Source organism: Argiope bruennichi, chromosome 3 (genome assembly GCF_947563725.1).
Source record: "Argiope bruennichi chromosome 3, qqArgBrue1.1, whole genome shotgun sequence".
NCBI classification, from domain to species: Eukaryota; Metazoa; Arthropoda; class Arachnida; order Araneae; family Araneidae; genus Argiope; species Argiope bruennichi.
Window position 1 is genome coordinate 137,678,676 of NC_079153.1, and position 21,367 is coordinate 137,700,042.

At 26.7% G+C, this 21,367-nt stretch overlaps 1 protein-coding gene across 3 annotated transcripts in view; it reads left to right on the forward strand.

Annotated features, from left to right (window-relative positions):
• The window catches only part of LOC129963059 (nucleoporin p58/p45-like), a 37,266-nt gene that overhangs the window by 7,773 nt on the left and 8,126 nt on the right, over positions 1 to 21,367 (forward strand). For 2 of the 3 annotated variants that reach the window (XM_056077084.1, XM_056077085.1), the window contains exons 5-13: positions 1,424 to 1,445; positions 1,530 to 1,595; positions 2,584 to 2,758; positions 4,276 to 4,355; positions 4,439 to 4,557; positions 7,145 to 7,227; positions 9,100 to 9,310; positions 14,750 to 14,797; positions 20,342 to 20,425. In XM_056077084.1, coding sequence (XP_055933059.1) covers positions 1,424 to 1,445; positions 1,530 to 1,595; positions 2,584 to 2,758; positions 4,276 to 4,355; positions 4,439 to 4,557; positions 7,145 to 7,227; positions 9,100 to 9,310; positions 14,750 to 14,797; positions 20,342 to 20,425 — 888 coding nt within the window. Of the gene's footprint in view, positions 1 to 1,423; positions 1,446 to 1,529; positions 1,596 to 2,583; positions 2,759 to 4,275; positions 4,356 to 4,438; positions 4,558 to 7,144; positions 7,228 to 9,099; positions 9,311 to 14,749; positions 14,798 to 20,341; positions 20,436 to 21,367 lie in introns of all 3 variants that reach the window. The other variant, XM_056077086.1, reaches the window with a different exon arrangement.

Consider the following 21,367-nt stretch of genomic DNA (forward strand, 5'->3'; position numbering starts at 1 on the left):
TTACACAGCCATGGTGGGTTCAAATTAAGAAGTAAAATAACCGGAGATCCAACTTTCAGTTGTAGAAGGTGTGGCGACATGCCTGGCAAATCCAGTGAGTTCAAAAACTCTATTGGGATAATTTACAGCTTTGTTAGCATCGCAAACTGTATCAATCAATTTGTATGATACCAAGTCGCAACGACTGCTGTATCTTGAAGTTTAAATCGTCAACGTCCACATTTTTTGCTGCCAAAATGGCTCTTTCTGCCAGCCTCGCATGATTTATGTATTATGCGCATACATCGGGAAATATGCGGTCAATGAGATCATTTTGCGAATCAATGATAGTGCAGAAGTTTGTGGGTCATTTTATGCATCCAGTATTTTCATAGGCAGCAACTTTTCCATCACTGATATCTAACAACTGGTCCAAGAATGTGTCAGCAGATGGATCTTGTAGCATTTGGACGTGCATGTTTCTTTTTAGCTGGACTTTTTCAACATTACATCACAGTAGCGATGATTTCAAGCAAGCGTTGATCTCCTCAGTGTACAGTGAACGTGGATAGGAACACCCTAATTACCTAGCGTTATGAAATATACTTTACGACCTATTCTCATACTTACCAAATGCACATAAAAAATTCCATGAAAATCGTTCAAGCTGTTTCGGAGGAGTATGAACACAAACACCGTGACATGAGATTTTTATATATTAGATAGATTAGCTGGACTTTTTCAACATTACGCCGCAGTGGCAATGATTTCAAGCAAGCATTGATCTCATCAGTGTATGGTGAACGTGGATAGGAACACCCTAATTACCTAGCGTTATGAAATATACTTTACGATCTATTCTCATACCTACCAAATACAAATAAAAAAATTCCATAAAAATCGGTTGAGCCGTTTCGGAGGAGTTCGAACACAAACACAGTGACATGAGATTTTTATATATTAAATTTCTTATATTTGACAATAAATAGTGTAATTATTGTATAATTAATAATTAGTGCATTTAAAAACTTTTGTTTTGTAAAATTTGCAATGCCTATTTAATATTTAGGTATAAATTTTATTTTGCATTTTTTTTTTTTTTTTTGTTTGTTTGCTTGTTTTGCATATGCTGTAAAGCTGATTGGACTGTAAAAATATTCAGTGTGAAATATTTTTATAGATTGTAATATGAACATTGAATTTCCATCTTCTTTATTTAAACTATAAAATTAAAACTATTTTTAAAATATCATTTTTAATTAATTACATTAAATTTATGGGAGTATTATGTACTAGTGTGCAGTACATAATTTTTAATTTAAAACTCCAGATTAGTAAATATCTGATATTTTAAAATATGGAAATCATAAAATTATATGAATGATTTTTTTTTGTATTTAATTTTAATAATTTAAGCTTTTAATAGATTTATATATCATTACAGGTAACAACATATCTAATAAAAAGTAAGTCCTTTTAAGAAATTTTTGTCATTTTTTTTATTATTGAAATGATGCTTTCACTTAATAATTTTTTTTTTAAATAAATAGGGATAGCAAAGCTGTAAAAGAAACACAGATACCAAATGAAATTGCAGTTACTGTTGAATCTTTCAAGTAAAGTTGTATTTAATTTGTTTTTTGTTAGATGCTCTATTTCTTTCAAAAGAATGATTTCCTAATTTAATAATTTTTTAATTAATTGCAATAAGTGACATTTATACTAAACAGAGCTTATTACATATTTGTTAGAAAAATACATCGAGTTTTAAATTGATATAAAAATAATTTTCACATAGTGATTATTTCAAAAGTTATCAAAAAATGATGGAAAGGAGATATTGAAATTTTCTTTTCTTTTACAAAATAAACAATTTTTTGCTTATGATCCATATCAGTTTAAAATTAGAATATTGATTAATTTTGTATGTATAATAGCATGTTCTTGCATTTTTTTTTCGTAGTTATTTTAAGACATAAAATTACTTCTTTTGCTTTTGGAAATGAAAACCTATTTCACTACATTAAAAAAAAAGAAATTTGAAAATTTTATTCTTAATTTATTTTAGATTAGTTTTCATTGCCTTGGAATTGATTCATATATGAAGTAAATAAAAAGTTTTTTGCATTGCATTTTTTTAAAATTTTATTACTTGATTGTGAAATGAATTTTGTATTACTTGATTGTGAAATAAATTTTGGGAGGAATATTTAGATTCTAGACTTTTTTAAAATATAATAATACAGCAAGAATAATTTTATTTATAAAATGGAAATTTTACTATTTATGTCTGTAAGTAAAAATATTTGAAATTAATATTTGAGCATTATTTTGCATGGTAGTGATTTGTTTTTGATGTTAAATACTACGATAATTTAGTTATTACTGAATGCATTTAAAAGAACCTTTTATAAATTGCATATTTATTAAAAGACAAAGATGTATATATTTATTAAACTTTCTTTTCAAATTACTTTTTAAGTTGCATTTATTGTTTTAAAATTATACCTTTATTATGCTTGAGTATAGAGGTATATATGTCAAACGTATTAAGTCAAAATGACTTAGTACATTTGATCAATATTTTTTTAAAAATATTTTCAGAAAATATGTGAAAGAGCAAAAAGCAATCCGTGAAGAGATGAGTCGAGTGTCCAGTAAGAATATATATAAAGTTCAAGAACTTGTAGGCACGCTAAAGCAACAGCTGTCCATAGTTTCCAATGGTCTCCACAGAAATGCAACTGCAATAGCAAAATTAAAGGAGGAATCAAATCAGGTTGGATCCTTTCAAATTTTTTTAATGCATTGTACGCCTTTTAATTATTGATATTTTCATGTGATGTGCTTAAAATATTTCCTATTCTCTGTTTCTGTGCACTTTTAAATTTTTTCTTTCAAAGATGAATAATCTTTTTGCAACACAGATGTATTCTACTATATATATATATATATATATATATATATATATATATATATATATCATTGAGAATTTTAATTTTTCACTTAGAATAATTTTTTTAAAAAATCCATTTCTCTTTCTCTCTCTTTATTAAATTTTAATACTTTATACTTCTTGGTAACATTGCTGTTATTTTTGTAAACACTAATGACTTTTTCATTCACTAATATTATAACCTTTTGTAGGAATATCTTATTTCCAGCGTTCTTGAATTAATTCATAATACATTGAGCATAGAATACTAATGATAGCGCATTTAAATTCTAATTCAATCAAAGGAGACTCAGTATTCAATTATGGGAATTAAAAAATAATCAGCATTTAAATGAATCTTGAAGACAAGGGTATAAGAAAAGGGTACAATAAATTCATTACATGTTATTTTGAATGTTTTGAAATAAATCATAAAAATTTGGAAGATACGTGCTAGTAATTATAATTCTTTATTGAACAGTGTACATATTAATCCTCCTTCATTTCCTTATTTTCAAATTTTATGCTTATGAAAAATTATATCCACTGTTAAAAAAGCTTTAAAATATATATCTTGATTTTTAGTTTTAGGTTATTGGTTTAAAACTATGGTTAAAATAAAACAAAGCAAACAACAAAAAAATGCACTTTTGCAGCAGGAGGAAATCAAGACCAAGTGAAAACGCTATCACTCGAGACTCTTTCTTCAATGTCTTTGAGAGGAAATACTTTATATAAAGAGAGAGACATTTTTGAGGAGCTTACTTTTCTTGCCAGTTTTATCCTACATTTTTCAGGAAGATTGAAAGTTCAAACTTTTAAATTACAGTAGATTGTTCATAGATTTAAAATATTGGTTCAAAATTAAAGAAATTAATGATTAAATTTATACTGAGAAAATTATTTGCTGATGCTGCAATTCATCACCATGTATATACATATCCTTTTTCCTCTTTGCACTGAATAAAATATAAAGTGATTACTATTTTTTAAATATCTTAAATAAAAGAATTTTTGAAAAGTAAAGTGAATATTCTTTCTGAAATACCTTAACTTTTTCCAAAAATTCTATTAAAATAAATGTTTGAGATGTAAAATGATATTTTATTAAATATCTCTTTTAAAAGAATGAAAATTGTCCATACGAGTGCTATAAAGCTAATATATAAGTTATTTCTAATTAGTGATTACAAAATTTTTGATTTATATGAATATCACTCAACAATCATAGAACTGCAAATCAGTAGATGACATCCTTGTAAATTATGAATAATTAAATAAGAAAAACTGTCAAATGGTTTAGAATTTTCAGCTATTGTAATTATGGTTTTACTAACAAACTTTTTCATTTTTTTTACTAGGAATTAAAGAATGCAGAAATTGCACAAAGAAATAAAGATGCAATAACTTCAATGCAATATGAAAATAATGCTTCTACGGAGTAAGAATTTTCATTATTTTTGCTGATAATGTTCAGAGATCCTAAAGACTTACATTTAAAATGTTTACTTTCTTTTATTTTAGATACTTTCATAATTTAGCAAATTCATTTGAAAAACAGATGCAGTCCTATAGACAACAAATAGAACAGTTGGAGAGGCATCTTTTGTCTTTGTCACAGCCTTATACTCTAACGCCAAATGGTTTGCTTATTGTTTTTTTTTTTTTATTATTATTATATTAATTGTAATGTATGCTGAATAACTGAATAAATTCTAATTTTAAACTTATTTTTTGAGAATTTTAAAATATTATAATCTTGCTTATTTAGGTTAATAGTTTGCATCAAAGATATTTTCTTTGCATTTTGTTTGGCCTTAACTTTTATCCTGCTAAATGTGTTTTATTTCAACTATTTTCTTTCTCGAGCTTGTCATTTTTAACAGTACCATGAGAACAGAAAAACTGAAAACAGAAATTTAATATATTTCTGTGTAATATAAACCATTCATTATATTATACAGAAATATACTATGCAAGAAATATACATATGTAAGAAAAAGAATCTCTTGTGGAATTTTTTTTAACACCCACACTAACCAAGCCTACCTGATTGATGGTAAGGCCCATAGTGAGTCAGTGGGAAAATCATAAGCAAAAATATACATGCAACATCCAAAATAAGAGTGATAGTTGATTACATAAAACAGTAAAATTATAATTATAAACAGTTCATTTAATGGTAAAAAATGTGAATAACCCTGCAAATCTCAGAGCAAATATTTAAGAGCATAAAGGTACAGACACAAAAATACCCCAAAAGTTATAAAAACCAAACAAGAAATGCATAATGGACAATAAATAATTTTTTAAAGAAATAAAATTTTTATATCAAAAGTGTTACAAAGTCTATTTTAAACGTAATACGAAATATTTAAACAAATAAAAACAGTAAACAATAATAATCTCAAGATTATTTTTATAAATTTAAAAGCACTTAAGACATTTTTGCAACATTAAAAATGATGATCACTTGTCAGTTCAAGCACTCAAGACCTCAACATATAAAAAAAAAATCAAACAAGCAAGCAAAAAAAAAAAAAAAGCCACTAGCAAGTTGGCAGAACTAAAGAGGTTCCTGAAGGTTACACCTCATGAGACTTGCACTCACTTTTAGTAGAGGGATTAATTGTGTGGATTTATTAATTTTTATTTTTATATTAAAATGTGGATAATAAAAGTTTTAGAATATAAAATTTATGAAATACAATATAATTTAAAAGTAAATATAAATTATCATATCTACAATTCAATAAAATTGGTTTCATATAAAGCAAACCCAAAAGGGAAGCATAAAAGAAAAACTTTTGATATGTCTAAATATATAAAAAGAGAGTCCAAATCGCAGTCACATGCAGTCAGTACAGAAGAAATTTCTCAAACAACAACAAAACTACATCAGCCCAAATGGCAAGTGTGAGTAAAAAACACCTCAGATTTGGTACAGTCAGTTACATAGAATCTATAGTTTTTCTCCAAATATTTCAGATACACACTGTTTTTCTGTATGTTTTTAAATCAGGCGACATAGTGTTGAACTGCAGGCTCTTTCAAATGAAACTCTTTAGTAAATGGTCATTTAAGTGTTTAGCAGTCAACATAATGCAATTGATTATATGGACATAAAGGTGAATTCATTTTTTAAAAATTTGTATAGATAGCAGGAATAAATCATATGCTGGTAAGAAAAGAAATTAATATTATTTGAAAACTTGGTATTCACATAGGACACACATGTCCTGATCCTTCTGCTTGATTTTGAGTCGTACTTTCCCAAAAGTATAGCCAAACTGTAGCTAGTTCTTTTGTGATTTTAAATTTTATTCAAGAATAAGGGTTGGAATATTTATTTTACCTTCCAAAGTGGCTAATTTCACATGGTTAACCAGCAAGCTGATTACCTAGATCGTTGTCATGTGCTTTGACCGAGTCGAACATAACCAGATCAACTTCTTGACAAAAATTGATTTTAATTTCGATTACAAAAGCAGATCTAGGTCTAGTACTCAGCAGATTCAATGGAGAACAGAATATCAGTATGAATATTAATTAATTCATTACTTTCTCATCTTTTACTTTTGCAAAAGATATTGAAAAGTCATTTTATTTACTTTGGCAGCACAGTCATGGACACAGTTCAAAATTGGTTCAATCTAAGCCAAACAACTTCTACGAACAAGGTATACAAAGCTTTGTGATGCAAATGCTTGCGTAAGTTTGGTGATTACATATAAAAAAGTCATTTCATTTTGTGTCACCGGTTTCATTTGATTCCTTATATTTTATTTTAATTTGAGACTTGTTTGTTTCTGGGATATTATTTATTGCCCTTTTTGCAAATTATCATAGTGGCTATACTATTTAATCCCAGTGATAATTAAGCTTTATAAAATTCGTAATAAAATGCAAACAGTTTTACTTCATTCCCATTTTCATAAAATCATCTCCTGGCCAATAGGTAAAATGTATAGAAGACTGCCATTTGTAGAGAGACTTACAGTACTATTTTGCTTGATTATTCATTAAAAGAAAACATGATTAATAATTTTGTATTCATTGTAGAAAAACTGTCAGTCTTCAGATCTTTCTCATGTTGAGATTCTTTTTCTTTCATATTTACTTTTCATAAAACTTATAAATACTTAACTGATTACTAAAGCATCCATGCTTAGACAGTATGAATATACATATCAATCTTCCATCATGTGATTCATGTTCTTATTGTTATAGAATGGACTGCAATTAGAAAAAGACTTCATGATACATTTGTCACTTTAGCTGCTCAATTACAAACAGTTCATCAAGAAGTTCAGGTAAGATTAAAATATTTTTAACAATTTATATTACAATATTTAAAAAATAAATTACTTATTAGACATACTATTTAAAGAGCTAGATAATTTATACATTTCTTAAACTTAATCATCAAGCTGTTTATACTGTATTTTAATGTTTATCTCTACTTTACTTATAATAAAGGAGAAAGTGTGTGTTTTTTCATCCTCTAGAAGTCAATTTATTTGATGTAGAGTTACCAAATTTGGTACAGATGTACTTTGGAGCATAGTAATGTGCACCTTGGAGCTTTTTTTTTAATATATAAGATTGTAATTAATTAAAAACATCTAAACATTTTTTTTTTTTTTGTAATAACTTTCAATATTTTTTTCCCCAAAAGACTTTTTACACTATTTTAAAACTTAACTCTTTATTAGGCAGATTTGCTCTTTGAAGCAGTTTGTTTTCATTGAACGATTTTTTATTCCAAATGCTTTACATGGGTATTGTAAGCATGTATTCTATGCAGATTTTTGGGTAATAATTAAAATAAATTTCTAAGAATTAATTTTAAAACGCTAACTATATTATGTATATCCTACTTACTTAGCATGTTCACCCATAAAGTTTTTCCTGCAACTTCTTATTTGTAAATTAAAGGATTAAAACGTATTAAAAGTTATCTTTTGTAATGATGTCAGTTTATTTGTTTTATATTTTTTTCTTGAATTTTGACAGTGTTAAAAAAATATCTTTGCATAATTTCCAACAGTTTATATCATGATAATGAGATTCAAACTATTTTCATTGTTTCATCAAATATTTTCTATGATTTTCTTCTATTATTGAAAATTATAGAGAGATTATCTTTATTATCTCTGCAGCTTATGCAAAGAATAATAAGTTGAACTTAATAGCACAGGGAAAGAAGATAATTTAGGGCAGTTTAGTAGCATTGTGGGCACTCTGTTATAATAGTTCATTTACAAAATAGGTAGAGAAGTATAAGTTTATTGAAATAACTAGGCTCTGATGTCTATCACAATTTGATTCTAAAATATATTTTTTTTGAGGAAATCGTGATCAAAATGAGTTACACAAAAGTGATTTATTTAAAATTAAACACAATGTTTTCGACAATCATCCCTTTACTGAAAAGGGCAAGTTTAAAAATAAAAACTCAAGGTATCTAATAGTTACAATAAAAGGTAAATGTTTTTTATATGGTAGACCTAGTATATTTGAATGAAAAATAGATTTATGTAATATTCCAATCTTGATACCACAATATTTAATCTACTCATGCAATGTAATTTCAGAAAGATGATAATTGTAATAAGATTTCTTCTATTTATGTAATTATGTTTAAGGAAAACTGTAGAATTTTTTTTTATATATATTTTTAAAATGTTCAATTTTTATGTACATGTTTCAGGTTCTGGTAATTTTTGTAATGTTGTAAAATTTGTAGAAATATTTAGTATTATTTAAAGACAAAAGATGGCATTTTTATTTATTTTTAAACAATAGTTAGTTAGTATTGAAATCTACTTACTTATTTATAATTTTGACAATGATTGAATATACATATGGCATACTTGGGTTTTTAGATGTGATCTAGAAATTATGTTTCATTGAAGATATTTTCACATTCAGTAGCTTCTGGTATCAATGGCATCTGATTCCTAAAAATTTCTTATTCCTGATAGCCTAAAAATTCTAATGATGAAAAAAAAAATGTGTGTTTATGTCTAAAATGCAATACTCAAGGAACCAAACAGTACAATTTTAAACATGAAACTAATTATAAGTAAATGTAAAATTTTTAAATATATTTAAATGTTTTGAAAGAATATATGAAAGTTAACAGTTTGTTTTTAATCTCTTGTTTTGTGTTTAATTTTTAGCTATATAAAGAACATTTCATAAATAGTCAAAAGCTAACTCATGGTGATATGCGATTATTTTTGGAAAAGTATAAAGAAAATATGAAAGATTCAATGCCATCTACACATCTACCAGCATCAGTGACATATGGCCCATCACCTTTTGCTGCTATGCAGAGTGCTGTGGGAAAGGCAATAACTAATGTATTTAATCGTTCACAACAACTGCCAGGTAATATTTTTACAAATCCTTGCACTGGCATTTTAAAATGTACCCTTAATCTTGTTTACAAAAATGTTACCTTCTTCTATGGACATATTTGTTCTTTTATTCAGAAAATGAAGTGAATTATAATTTTTCATCTAGAGCCACTGCAATAATTTTATTTTAATGAATATTTTATACTTCAAATATTAAAGTTGATACATTAAAAAAATGTATTTATATGATTCTGTTGTTGTATTTGACTTTTCCTTTTGTTCCAAGTATTTCAAAATCGTATGAATTTATTTTATATATGGAAAAGTAAACTTGTTCTCTTGGGGGAAAAAACAATGTTATAAAAAGTGTGATTTGAATAATTTTAAAAACTGGACTTAGAGAAATTGATGATATGAGAGAATATGACAATAATTGCCTTATCTATTGGGTGACATGCTTAAAATTAATGTTTTGAGTATAAATGCATGTTTATAATTTTTTTAGTACATTCGTTAACAAAGAAAAAAATAGAACACATCTTTTTACTTCACAGATTTTTTCTTATTTATTATAACACCTTTATAAAATTGGTGTCAATAGAAATGACTCAAAAGATCAGGTTTGTTCTTATCTACAAAAACAAGATTTTTCTAAAATTCAATTTAGACCTTTTTATGTATGCATATCTCAATTTCATGCTGAAATTCTTGAAATAAACTTCACTTTATTTGCTGAAGATTCTGCCCCAAAAGAGTCCACTCTCTGTGGATCATACTTTAAATCAGCCTAGTTTTTATTCAGAAAATTTTTAAAATAATCAATATGATCCTGATTTATTCTTAATATGAAAATGATTTTTCAAATTATAAATATTTTATTGTTTTTATTTAAAGATTCAGGTATTTCTATCACTTTTCAAATCAATTCATCTTTTATCCTCTTTAGCTGATCCTCTTTTTTCAAAAAATTACTTTTATGCTGAATGATCTAAACTATTTAAAAAAATAATTTCTGATTAAAGAGATGAGAATGGAGAACCACTGAAATCATGGCGTTTTTATTAAAAAGGAGGGAATTTATTTTTATGTGGAAATTATTATTAATTGGATATGAAACTTATTAAGTTCCATAGGGTTATTTTACTATGACAGAAATCTTACACATTTGATTTTTCCATAAAGTTTTGCAATATTGTAATTATTGCAATGCTCTAAGCAAATATAAAACAATTAAAGTTTTATCTAATAATATTGCATGGAAACAAAAATAATTTAATGGGTTGAAATTCAACTTATTCGGTCAAAGAACTACATGAAGGTTATATTTAATGCTATTGAAACAATATTTGGAATAAACATTTATTACTTGACTGCAGGCAAAGAATCATTCTTCAAACCATGAACCATTTTAGTGAGTTAACACATTTCAGATCACTCTGAAGTTTAAAAAGAAAGCGTATTTTAAATTATACTTGTCTGTTAACGAGTTTGCTAACTGAAAAATAATATGAGAAGGTTAAAATTTGTTATGTGATCTTTACATCAAAAACATTAATTTGAATCAAATTTTGGACAAAATCTATCTTTCCATTGAAAAGTTTGGACAGATAGACAAAAATTCATGCGAGTATGATAAAAAAAAAAAAAAACTGGATGAATGAACTGGTAAGCTGTTTTGTACAAGTTTAATCTTCGGACTTATATATAGGTGTCAAAATTTGAAATTTTAATTGTATCAGATAATTGAATTGGTGTCTGTCTGTTGCTAATTACTGAAATGCAATAAGCATAACGTGCTATAAATGTGAAATTTGGTTTGTAGTTTTGGCATGTAATCTGTTTTTTTGGGAATATTGAATTGAGTCAGTCATAGAAATCAGATTTAAAAATAATCGAAAAAGGGGGGGGGGTGAAATTTTCTGTGAAGAACAGGAAAATACAGAAAATCGTAAGTACCTTAATTCCTTTTTGTTTCCCATCATTTAAAAATTGTCAATCTCTGAACATTGTAAGAATAAAAAAAATCGTAGTCACAGCATCAAAAATGGAAAAACTATGTAAGTGCACTCACTCCCCCCCCCCCCTTTATTTTTCCTTTATAGATCAGTTTAATGTGATTTCAGAGGCAGTTGTTTTCTTCCTACGGGATTTTCGGATTGCAGCTAATGAGGATGCACGAGACTGCTGTAACTGCATTTGAGAAAAAAAATAAATTTCTCTGATAGAAAGAGAGTAACATTCCATCTGCAGAAGAATTGTTGTAGTATTTAGTCACTCGTATGGGAGTTCAAAGAATAGTTTTTTCATTATTATTATTTGAGAAATTGTGAGTTTAATCAGTGCAGATAAAAAAAATTTAAACAATGAGCTACTCAAAATCAGTATTTAATACAGATTGGAAGAATGAAAATATAAATCCTGACTTTGCTGAATGGGTTAAAGAAATTTCATTAAATCCTTTAACTGCATGCTGCTCGCTTTGTTAGAACACAATAAACTTAAGTAATATTTGAAAGCAAGCACTTATTAATCATGGCAAGAAAGAAAAACATATAATACTGTATGCCATTTCCAAAAATTCATTATTGATATTGGGCTTTATATATAATAAGAATACAGGAGCAGATGATTTAATGTCAAAAAATAAATTAATTTCGAAACTTTTAATTCAAAAACATTTATATAATTTGTGAAATATAAGAATGCTTATAAATGTGTATTCCAACTTTGCAAGGCTATTTAAAAGAAAAAAAGTACAACCTTGTTCATCAAAAATTGCAAACAATTGAAAGTTAAAATTCAATGCAATTATAAATGTTCATTGTAAACCCTTTCAAAAATAATGAATATTAACATTATCAAGGTGATAAGATAACTTGTCCCATACATTTTCAGTATCCCTGATGTGATGTTTTGAAAACCTGTAAATATGCATGTTTTAATTTTTTCAGCAACTGCTGGTAGCAGAGTGAACACCTGTTATTTGATGTAGTCCCGGGAGGGAGGGGTGACATTTCCATACATGCATTTCTCCATCCTTTCTAAGCTTCATGCTCCAAGCAAGTAGAAAAATTTGTAGGATGAATTATTTTACCACTTTGATACCTTTGCATTTCTAGAGGGGCTCATACTGAATACTTATAAATGTGTTGAATTTGTACTGTTGTCAACTGTTATTTTTGATTTCTAATGAACAAGAAGAATGTACTTTGTTTTATTTTCTTATTATAGAGCTGCAAAGTTGAGTTGCTCATTTATAAATATCTTGTATAATAGGTTTTGAGATATTGCTGAAAATTCAAAAAATTCCTTTAACATTGGGAGAATCATTTTTCGAAACGCTATTACTGTCAAAATTATTATCAGAATTCCACAAATTTTTATTAGGAGGTTTATTTAATGAAAATAAAGCGATTCAGCGGAAAAAGGAAAAATTTTAAGATAGTAATTAATCAGTTTCTCAATTCGAATAAGTCCATTCCTTTGAGATATTTCCATCGACACCAATTTTGTGAAGCTGTGATAGTAACAAAGTTACAAAGGATTCCATTTTTTGTTTTTGTTTACAACTGTAAATTAGCTGACTAAAATCCATTCTCAAAAATGAATGAAATGTTAACTGAAGATTCCATGAAAAACCAATTTAAAGAAAACCATCCTTAGAAAAATTAAATATTTTAAAATCAATTTCAGTGGGTTTAAAAGAAAATATATGCATATTAACTAATTATTAATAATCACTTTAAAATAATACTGACTTCAAATTTTAAAACACACTATTTTGCATTCAAAAAAAAGTTGAAAGGAAAATGTGTAGTAGCAGGGTTGTCATGCCACTGGGAGACAGGAAAAGTTGGGAAAATACAGGAAATTTAAAAATTATCTTAAACAAAACAGGAAAATGCAGATGAATTTGAACATTGTCATAAAAACAGGGAAAATACACTAAATTTTGTTTCTAGTTTATAGTAGCTATAGCTTCTAAAAACAAAATAATACCATTCACGATTGTGTAATGCTGAAACTCGCCCCTTTTTTGTGCCACCCCCCTTTTATGTATGTATCATTCCAGTTTCAATTTACAAGATAATTGCTCTTTTTTCATGAGATACCCGAATTGCAGCTAATGAGCATGTGCAAGACTTTTGTAACTATGTTAAAGAATAGGATACATTTCTCTAGTGGGGTTAGCAATATTCAGTCTGTAGAAGCAGCGTGGTGGTGTTTAGTCTATCATACTCGAGTTTATTGAATGCTTTGCTTATTATTTGAGAAACTATGAACTTATTTAATGTAGATTAGATAGTTTTTGTAAAATAAAACAATGAACTGCTCAGAATTAGTGCTTAACATCAAGAATAATTATTTAAAGCTGAATTTTTATGGGCATTAAAACTTGTAGCATGACATTTGTTCTTTACTGCATTCAATGATATATCGGAAATATTTTCACGTTTGTTTCGCTGAAAGTAAAATAGCTAACAAAAAAAAAAATTATGTTAAGCTGTACAGAAAGGTCATACTTTATTTGTTATGGATTATTTTTATTAGCCGACTAAAAATTTAACAGAAGCTGCAAAAATTGAGTCCCAAATATTTGAATTTGAAAAAATGAAATAAATTTTCTTTAAAAAAGGAAACTTGCCTTCTAATGTTTTTAAGTAATCATTAAATGATTTGTATCATGATAACAAAAATGTATTGTCTTTTATTTTACCAGAGTCCTTGTGTGACTTGCAGTTAAACAGCTTGAGAGATAATATATTTCCCCTCTTAATATATGAATTTTACTAAAGATATTTTTTTTTCTGTATGTAAATATAAACCTTCTTTTAATATACTATTTCAAATAATGTTAAATTGTTGCTTCCTTTCCTTGCTTTTTCAACTCTTTGAAATCATATTTCAGTATAATTAGTGCATGAGTGCTAATCATACATTATATTGAATATATGTACAGAGAAAACACAGATAATTTTTTTTTCTTCCAGATTTGAGTGGCAATCCTAAGTAGTAAATAATGGGAGAGATAGAGCACAGCCTACATTCTATTTATATCAAAATTTCTATACTATTAGCAAACAAGAAGAACAAACTGTTAACACTCAATAATTCTATCCTTCCCAGTCTTTTAGCAAAATAGCATCAGAATCACGAGAAAAAGAAAGAAAGAAAAAAAACTTTGAATGATATAAAAAAGAGGTTAACAAAGGAAATCTAATTCTCTACTTTCGAACCTGTTATGTAGTTACAAGATTGTAAATTAGAATTGTTTACATTAGATACATAAGTAACACTTTTAATAAAATCATAGGAAACATATTGTTTTACATATATATAGAAAGGCTTAATTTATTTATAAAATTTTGTTTACTCTTCTTGTTTGTTAACTCTTTCAAAAAAGAAAAAAATATGTATGTCATAAAGATGAAACTTTTGACTTCACATTTAAGAAATTTTGTTTCCTTAGGTGGCAATTCTTCTTTTGGAAGTTTAGGATTGTCTGGATTTGAAAGTGGTCAGTATTTCCATTTTTTTAAGTATAATCTTATAATTGTAACTTTTATATAACTATAAACAAATATTATATATAATATTTACACATTATATATGATAAATTGTTTTCATTGTCAAGCATTTTAATGTTTAAATGACTCTAATTTCAAATTCATACTTTTTGTTATGACTATTTAAAAGTTAATTGTCAAGCTTGGCCAGTATCATGAACTTATTTAAAAAATGGGTTAGCATTTTGTTATCATTGAGATAGTCTGTTTCACTGGAATTTTTTTTTTTTTTTTTTTTTTTTTATCTCTTTCTCTCTTTAAGCATATTATTAGTGTTGGCTTCTTTCAATCGTCTATTATGGGGGAAGGTGGGAACCTTCAATTTTATATTATTTTCTGAACCTTCAATTTTATATTATTTTCTAAATAAGTATGCATTATTGAAAAATGTGAAACGTTTTTGAATGCTTCTTATTACTCACTATCTATAAAAGCTAAATTCAAGAAAAGTGTCATTCATCTTATAAATATGTTCTCTATAAAATATATGTAAACTGCTTCTCATAAGGGGCATCTCCATAATGCAAATGTAAATATTTTCTCATTGTAACTCCATATTTTCCTTTTTAAAATTATTGTAAATATTGAGAAATTCTCAGTTATATAAAACTTTATACTAATCTGTTCAAAATAACTCGTGATATACAGAGAAAAAAAGATTTAGGGACTGTTTTGATATGTGCAAATATAGCAAACAGGTCTAAAGAGCAATGAAATAACAAATTCATCAATAATATGAAATTTAAATATATCCTTTTATTCTTTTAAATCAAATTTTTGAGGCAGCTGAAAAACACAAATGCTTATCCTTTATTGAAAACGTCATGCTGCTGATTTACATGCTCAAGTATCCATCAAATGATGCTTTAAATCATTTTTTTAAGTTTTTAAAAAAATTACTTAAGTTTTTTTTACCATAAACAGGTACAAATAATAGCAATTCATTTACCAAAACATTTTTACATTCATTTTTTAAACAATTTATTTTATCAAAGTCCAGTAGCTCTGCATTATTCACTCAAAAGGAATTGTTTTTGTATTTGATTCAATAAAATTTTATTTATTCACACATTTTACACTATATAATTGCGTATTTTAAACAGAATTTTTATTCTGTGCATTTTTCAGCAATTAAAGATCTCGCAAATCATACATTGATATACAATCATACAATCGCAATACATTGACTAGTAAAAAAGTGAGGGAATTAGTTTTTTCCTCAATTTAAAATTTATTTCAAAGAGAAAAATAAATATAACCTTGATTTTATGTCATTCAACTTATTAGAAAGAAATTAATGCTATATGTGGAAAGAAACTAAATTGAGAAATTACAAAGACACTAACTATGAAATAAAAACTAATTTAGGTTACATACCTTCCATTTCTTCTCCATCAGATTTTTAAAATTATTCTTTAAAGAAATCAATTACTTTACTTTGCTTCTGGTTTTGATCAATTACATCACAGATCCCATTCTCAATACATTTTGCAAACATTTCTCTTGGCCATCACTATATGGAAAGCATGCTTTTATTTTTTTCAAACATTGAATATTTCCTTTCACAAAAGGAATTTCATGTCCTTCATTATCATTTTGATTACCACAGGATCTCACCGATTTTCTAGGTATTAAATCACTTAGAATGATGTAATAATGTTTATATCGTAAGTTACATAATCTTCAAAATAATCTGAAATGGGGGACTTTCATTTTATTTTCAAATTCGTCATCTCTGACCTCTGGAAAACTGCCTTTTATAAAAGAATTTGAGATTCATTTATTCCCGAAATATCTAGGCTGAAGAAATCATTTGAAGAGTTTTTGTATTTACAGACTTTTTCTTGCCCCAGGATTGTATAGAAAGGTATTTTTCAAAAGTTGGTTTTGAACATGCATTTTAAAACTATCACAAAATCCTTAAATTATGAGACAGAATTTTTCTTGTGACATTGCTAGGAAAAAATTCCTCTCGAGTAATTTTAAATTTAATGTATGCGGGTGCCCTTTAATTGATAAACAAAATTATTTCTGTGAGCATATATGTCTATTCAATTTGCAGAAATAGTTTCTAAAAGTTGTTCTTCTCATTCAAGCTTTTTTTTTTTTTTTTTTTTTTTTTTTTGTCTGAAGTATATCTGGTGTGTTCTAGAGGAAAGGTCTTCACATTCTTAAAACACCTTGTTTTGTTTGTTTTTTTTGACGGGGGGGGGATTTCCAACAACTAATGGTCTTAACTTTTCACTCCTGTCTGGATTGGTGTTTCCACCTATTCTTGGACATTCTGAATTGACTGCAGCAGATTTGCTTGTAGAGTAAATTATGCATCATCTTAGAATTATCTGTCTAACTGTTAAAAGCTAAAAATTCTTGAATTCCCATTTTAGAAGTAATTTCTATTGCTTTCTCTTGAAAAACTCAGTCATTTATGGGAATGTTTTTTGCACAAACCCCGTTGAACTGTTTAAACAAGAATTTTTATTCCTCAAATGGCAATGATTTCAAAGTTTTTCTCTTGTGGGCTATTTTCCCAAATTTTCCAAATTTTGGTTCACAAATCTGCTTGCTTTACAATTATTTGCAAAGTTGATTATGCAATATTGATTAATTTAGCCTTTACTAAATTACAATGGCCCCCACCTTTTCCACCAAAGAAAATCGCTCTTTTTGATACTATAATTTTAACATCCAGAAGCCAATGAAAAGTCTCAAAAGAATGTCAGCTATCAAGATTGTAATTACAGCTGTTAAACACAATGTAAGCAAGCCCAGATTTGAAGAATCCCTCCTTTGTCTTTGTATGACCAAGGGGATAGGAAGAATTAAATAGAGATCTTAATTGAAAACAAAGATTTAAAGAGATGGGTTGGACTAGGGTTTCTGAAAACTGCATTACACTTGTTGGCAAAATGGCTTAGCTTCCCCCCCCCCCAATCGCAGTGGCTGGCCATTTTTGGAAGATTATGCAGAATTCTTCCCCCTGGAAAAACGTTAAATGCTAGAAATATCTTAAAATGACATTAAAGCTTAAATCAACATTAAAGCCAGAATTTTTTAACATTACTATAGGATATTATTTGAAACCATTGCAGGTTGACATTATAAGCGGAAAAATGTTAAACTGAGATTTCATTGCATTTATTAATTTAATACAATGCTGGAAGACATACTTTGTCTTTAGTTCCAGTTTAGCAAATTTTTATTCCTGCCAGATAATCCTTTTGTAAAATTAAATTGCCTCCCTGTTGTCAAAGTAAAAAATTATGCTATTCTGAAAGCTTTTGGCTACATATCCTAAAAACTATTTGATAGAATTGAAAAAATTTTGAAACATTGATGTTATAATTTTGATGTAAAAATTTTGTGAATTCCTATTTTTTAAAAATTTAACTTCCGAATTTCTTAATCAAAAAATAAAAGAAATGAATTTAAATGGTTGAATTTTGAAATGAATGAATTTAAAAATTAATTAAATGCATAAAATATACTTCTATAATTTAAAAGTAGACACGTAATTTGTCTTTTTAAATGTGCATTGATATCTGAGAGTAAGATTTATTGTTAGTCATTATATTATAAAATATGTTGAAAAAAGATGAAACTTGCATTATATTGGGAATTGAAAATTTCATTATTTACTGGTCATCAACCATTTACTAAAAATTTTAAAATGTTATATGTATTAGAACTCTTTTAATCTTTATAATTCAGATATGTATTTGAAATTGGATCTTACAATTTGAAAATATTGAGTTTGTATAAATCTAAATATGAAGATGACCTCTTCTTGAAAAAAATATTACATACCTTACAAAGTATATATTCCTACTGTAATAAGCATTTACAATTTCATTATGTAATAATTGTTTTACAGTAATGACCTGTGTCTGTGTTTTTTAATTTACTTAGTTTATACATAATTTATGCATTTCTTTAAGTTTATGCATAATATAGTAAAGTAAATGTAATTCAAACAAGTTTTTGGTAAAACTCTTCATTTTAGATATTACTGAGTTCGAAAAACACTTTATTCTGTCTATGGCTAATTTAATTGAACAACGTTGTATGCTAGATAGATTAAACATAATATACAGTCTTTACACCAAATTTGTAGATCTGTCAAATTTTGAGCAAAATCTATTTGGAAGAAGTCTGTCACTCTGATTGTTTGAATATAAGCTAATACAATAACTACAAAATGAAGAAAACTAGATAGGTAAAATTTTGATACACAGATTTAAAATCTATAATATAGACATCTATTAAATTTTGAGTCAAATTTAATAAGAGGTTGACCATCTGTTGGTCTGTATTTTCAGAAATATGTAAATGCTATAACTCAAAAAAACATACATTTAAATATATCAAATTTAATATGGGACTTTGTGATTACTGTGCAGTTTTGTGTTAAATTTTTCTTTTAATCAGTTGAGAAAAAAAGTGTTTAAAACGTAAATTTGATTTTTGGATACTATTAACTACATGATGGATTTAATCTAATTGCTAAATTCATGATAAAAGTTAATATTTGTAGCTATTGTGCATCAGTACCATTCAAGGCCTTCTCTGGAATAATACCATTTTTTAGTGAGTTTGCAATAAAGTTTTAGGGAGACTACTCCTACTCCCATTTATGCCACTGTTAGAATGTTAAAAAAAAAAAAAAAAATTCTAATCGACTTCCCTTTCTTTTTCTAACTGTACAATTGTGTTGAAATATCAGATATATATTTAATTGTCCACAATTAATTATGGGATTGTTGTAAAATAATTATCTATGAAAATAATGATTTTATTTGTGATATAGAATCATGGAATAGAATAACTAAGCAATTTATTTATGATGGAAAGTATTTTTGCTAATGGAAGGATAAAATATGCACTTATTGCTAATAACTTGTTGCATACAATCCACGCAACAGTGTGAAAATAATTTTGTAAAATATTTTTAAATAAAAAAAAGTTATGAAATTTGTTTATTTAGTTAAAATCTATTTTGAAAATCAATGTAAATGAAGAGAAAATTTCCATATAGTTTGAAATTCCATGCTCTTCTTCAAAAGAATAATAGTAACGTTGTATGATTTAGAGGCATTATGAACAGTTCATAATTATCTAAGTATTAAGAATTATTTTGTTAACTCAACTATTAAAGGACTATCTTATAGTATGATTTCAATCAATTGTTTCGTCTTTTCCAAAATTGTGTTTAAAAAAAGTCTTTCGAAATTTATGCTGTTCAGTTTTAAACCAGAAATTCTTAGCTACGTTGATATTGTTTCTTTTCAAAAATAGTTAAATGCTTGTTGATCAAAATGGTGCATTTAATATACAATGGGCATAATTTAAAATATGAATTATAGTTATTTTAATTTTATTGTTAAATATAAGGTTTTTCATCAAACCCAGTGTATTTAGTTGTTCATTAGTATATCAAATACCTTTTAAAAAAAATGTATAAATGTGTGATTTAATTCAATTTTGCCATTTTTTAGGTACAATTTCTAGGAGTACAGTGCTAAATATGAGTGCCAAACGAATAGCCCCCTTTCAAAATTTGACACCTTTTAAACCACTAGGTAAATAGTGGTAAGAGTTACTTTCGTCATGCTTTTATCATGTACTTTGTCATATTTTTTGGTGCTGTTTTTCAGATTTAGATCTTCAGTGAAATTAGTTTTAAAATCAAAAATTTCAACTGAATATGTAATACTTTTTTAGTCTCTGTTTTTAAATTAGCACTCTAAATTATTACTGATGAAATTATGTTTAATTATAAAGTAGCCTTGAAATGGATGGCTTAGATTGAATCTGATTTTATTTTAATATAATGAAAATGTGCCTTCTGAATTAATGTACTTGCTGACGTATCAAAATATAATAAACTTGTATTCTACATTATGTGTAATATATTTTTTCATTTGAGAAATTTGTGCATAGCTGAAAAAATTGAAGGAAATATAAGAATCGCCTATTGTTAGTTAAGACCTGTAAAATGATAAGCCCTCTAAAAAGTAGCATTAAATTTTTTAATATTATGATTAGACATATACTCCCAAGGTTTCATTAAATAAGATGGAGAGTTCTGTGAAAGCAATGTAGTTCCTGTAGAAACTTGTAATGAAAATTTACGGAAATTAAATTCTTATAAGGCTTTCATAGTATAAAGGTGTCAATAAGTACAATATTCTTCTTACATTTATCTATGCATATGCAAAATTTCATATTTCTGTTGGCACAATTTGCTAAATCATATTAATTTTTAAATTTATCACAAATTTGCATCAAGATATTTTTAGAAAAAGCAAATTTTATTATTTGTTTAATAGTATATCACCAAATAATCATGACTTGTCATGTTCATTTTCATTAGTCAACAATTACAACTGGAACTTTTATAAAGAAAGTAAGAGAAACTTAAAGAAAGTAAGTTATCACAGAGAAGTAACTCAAATCTTATCAATAAATTCTTTGCTTGCAGTTGCATGCATTATGTTAACTTCTCTAAAGGATAACATATT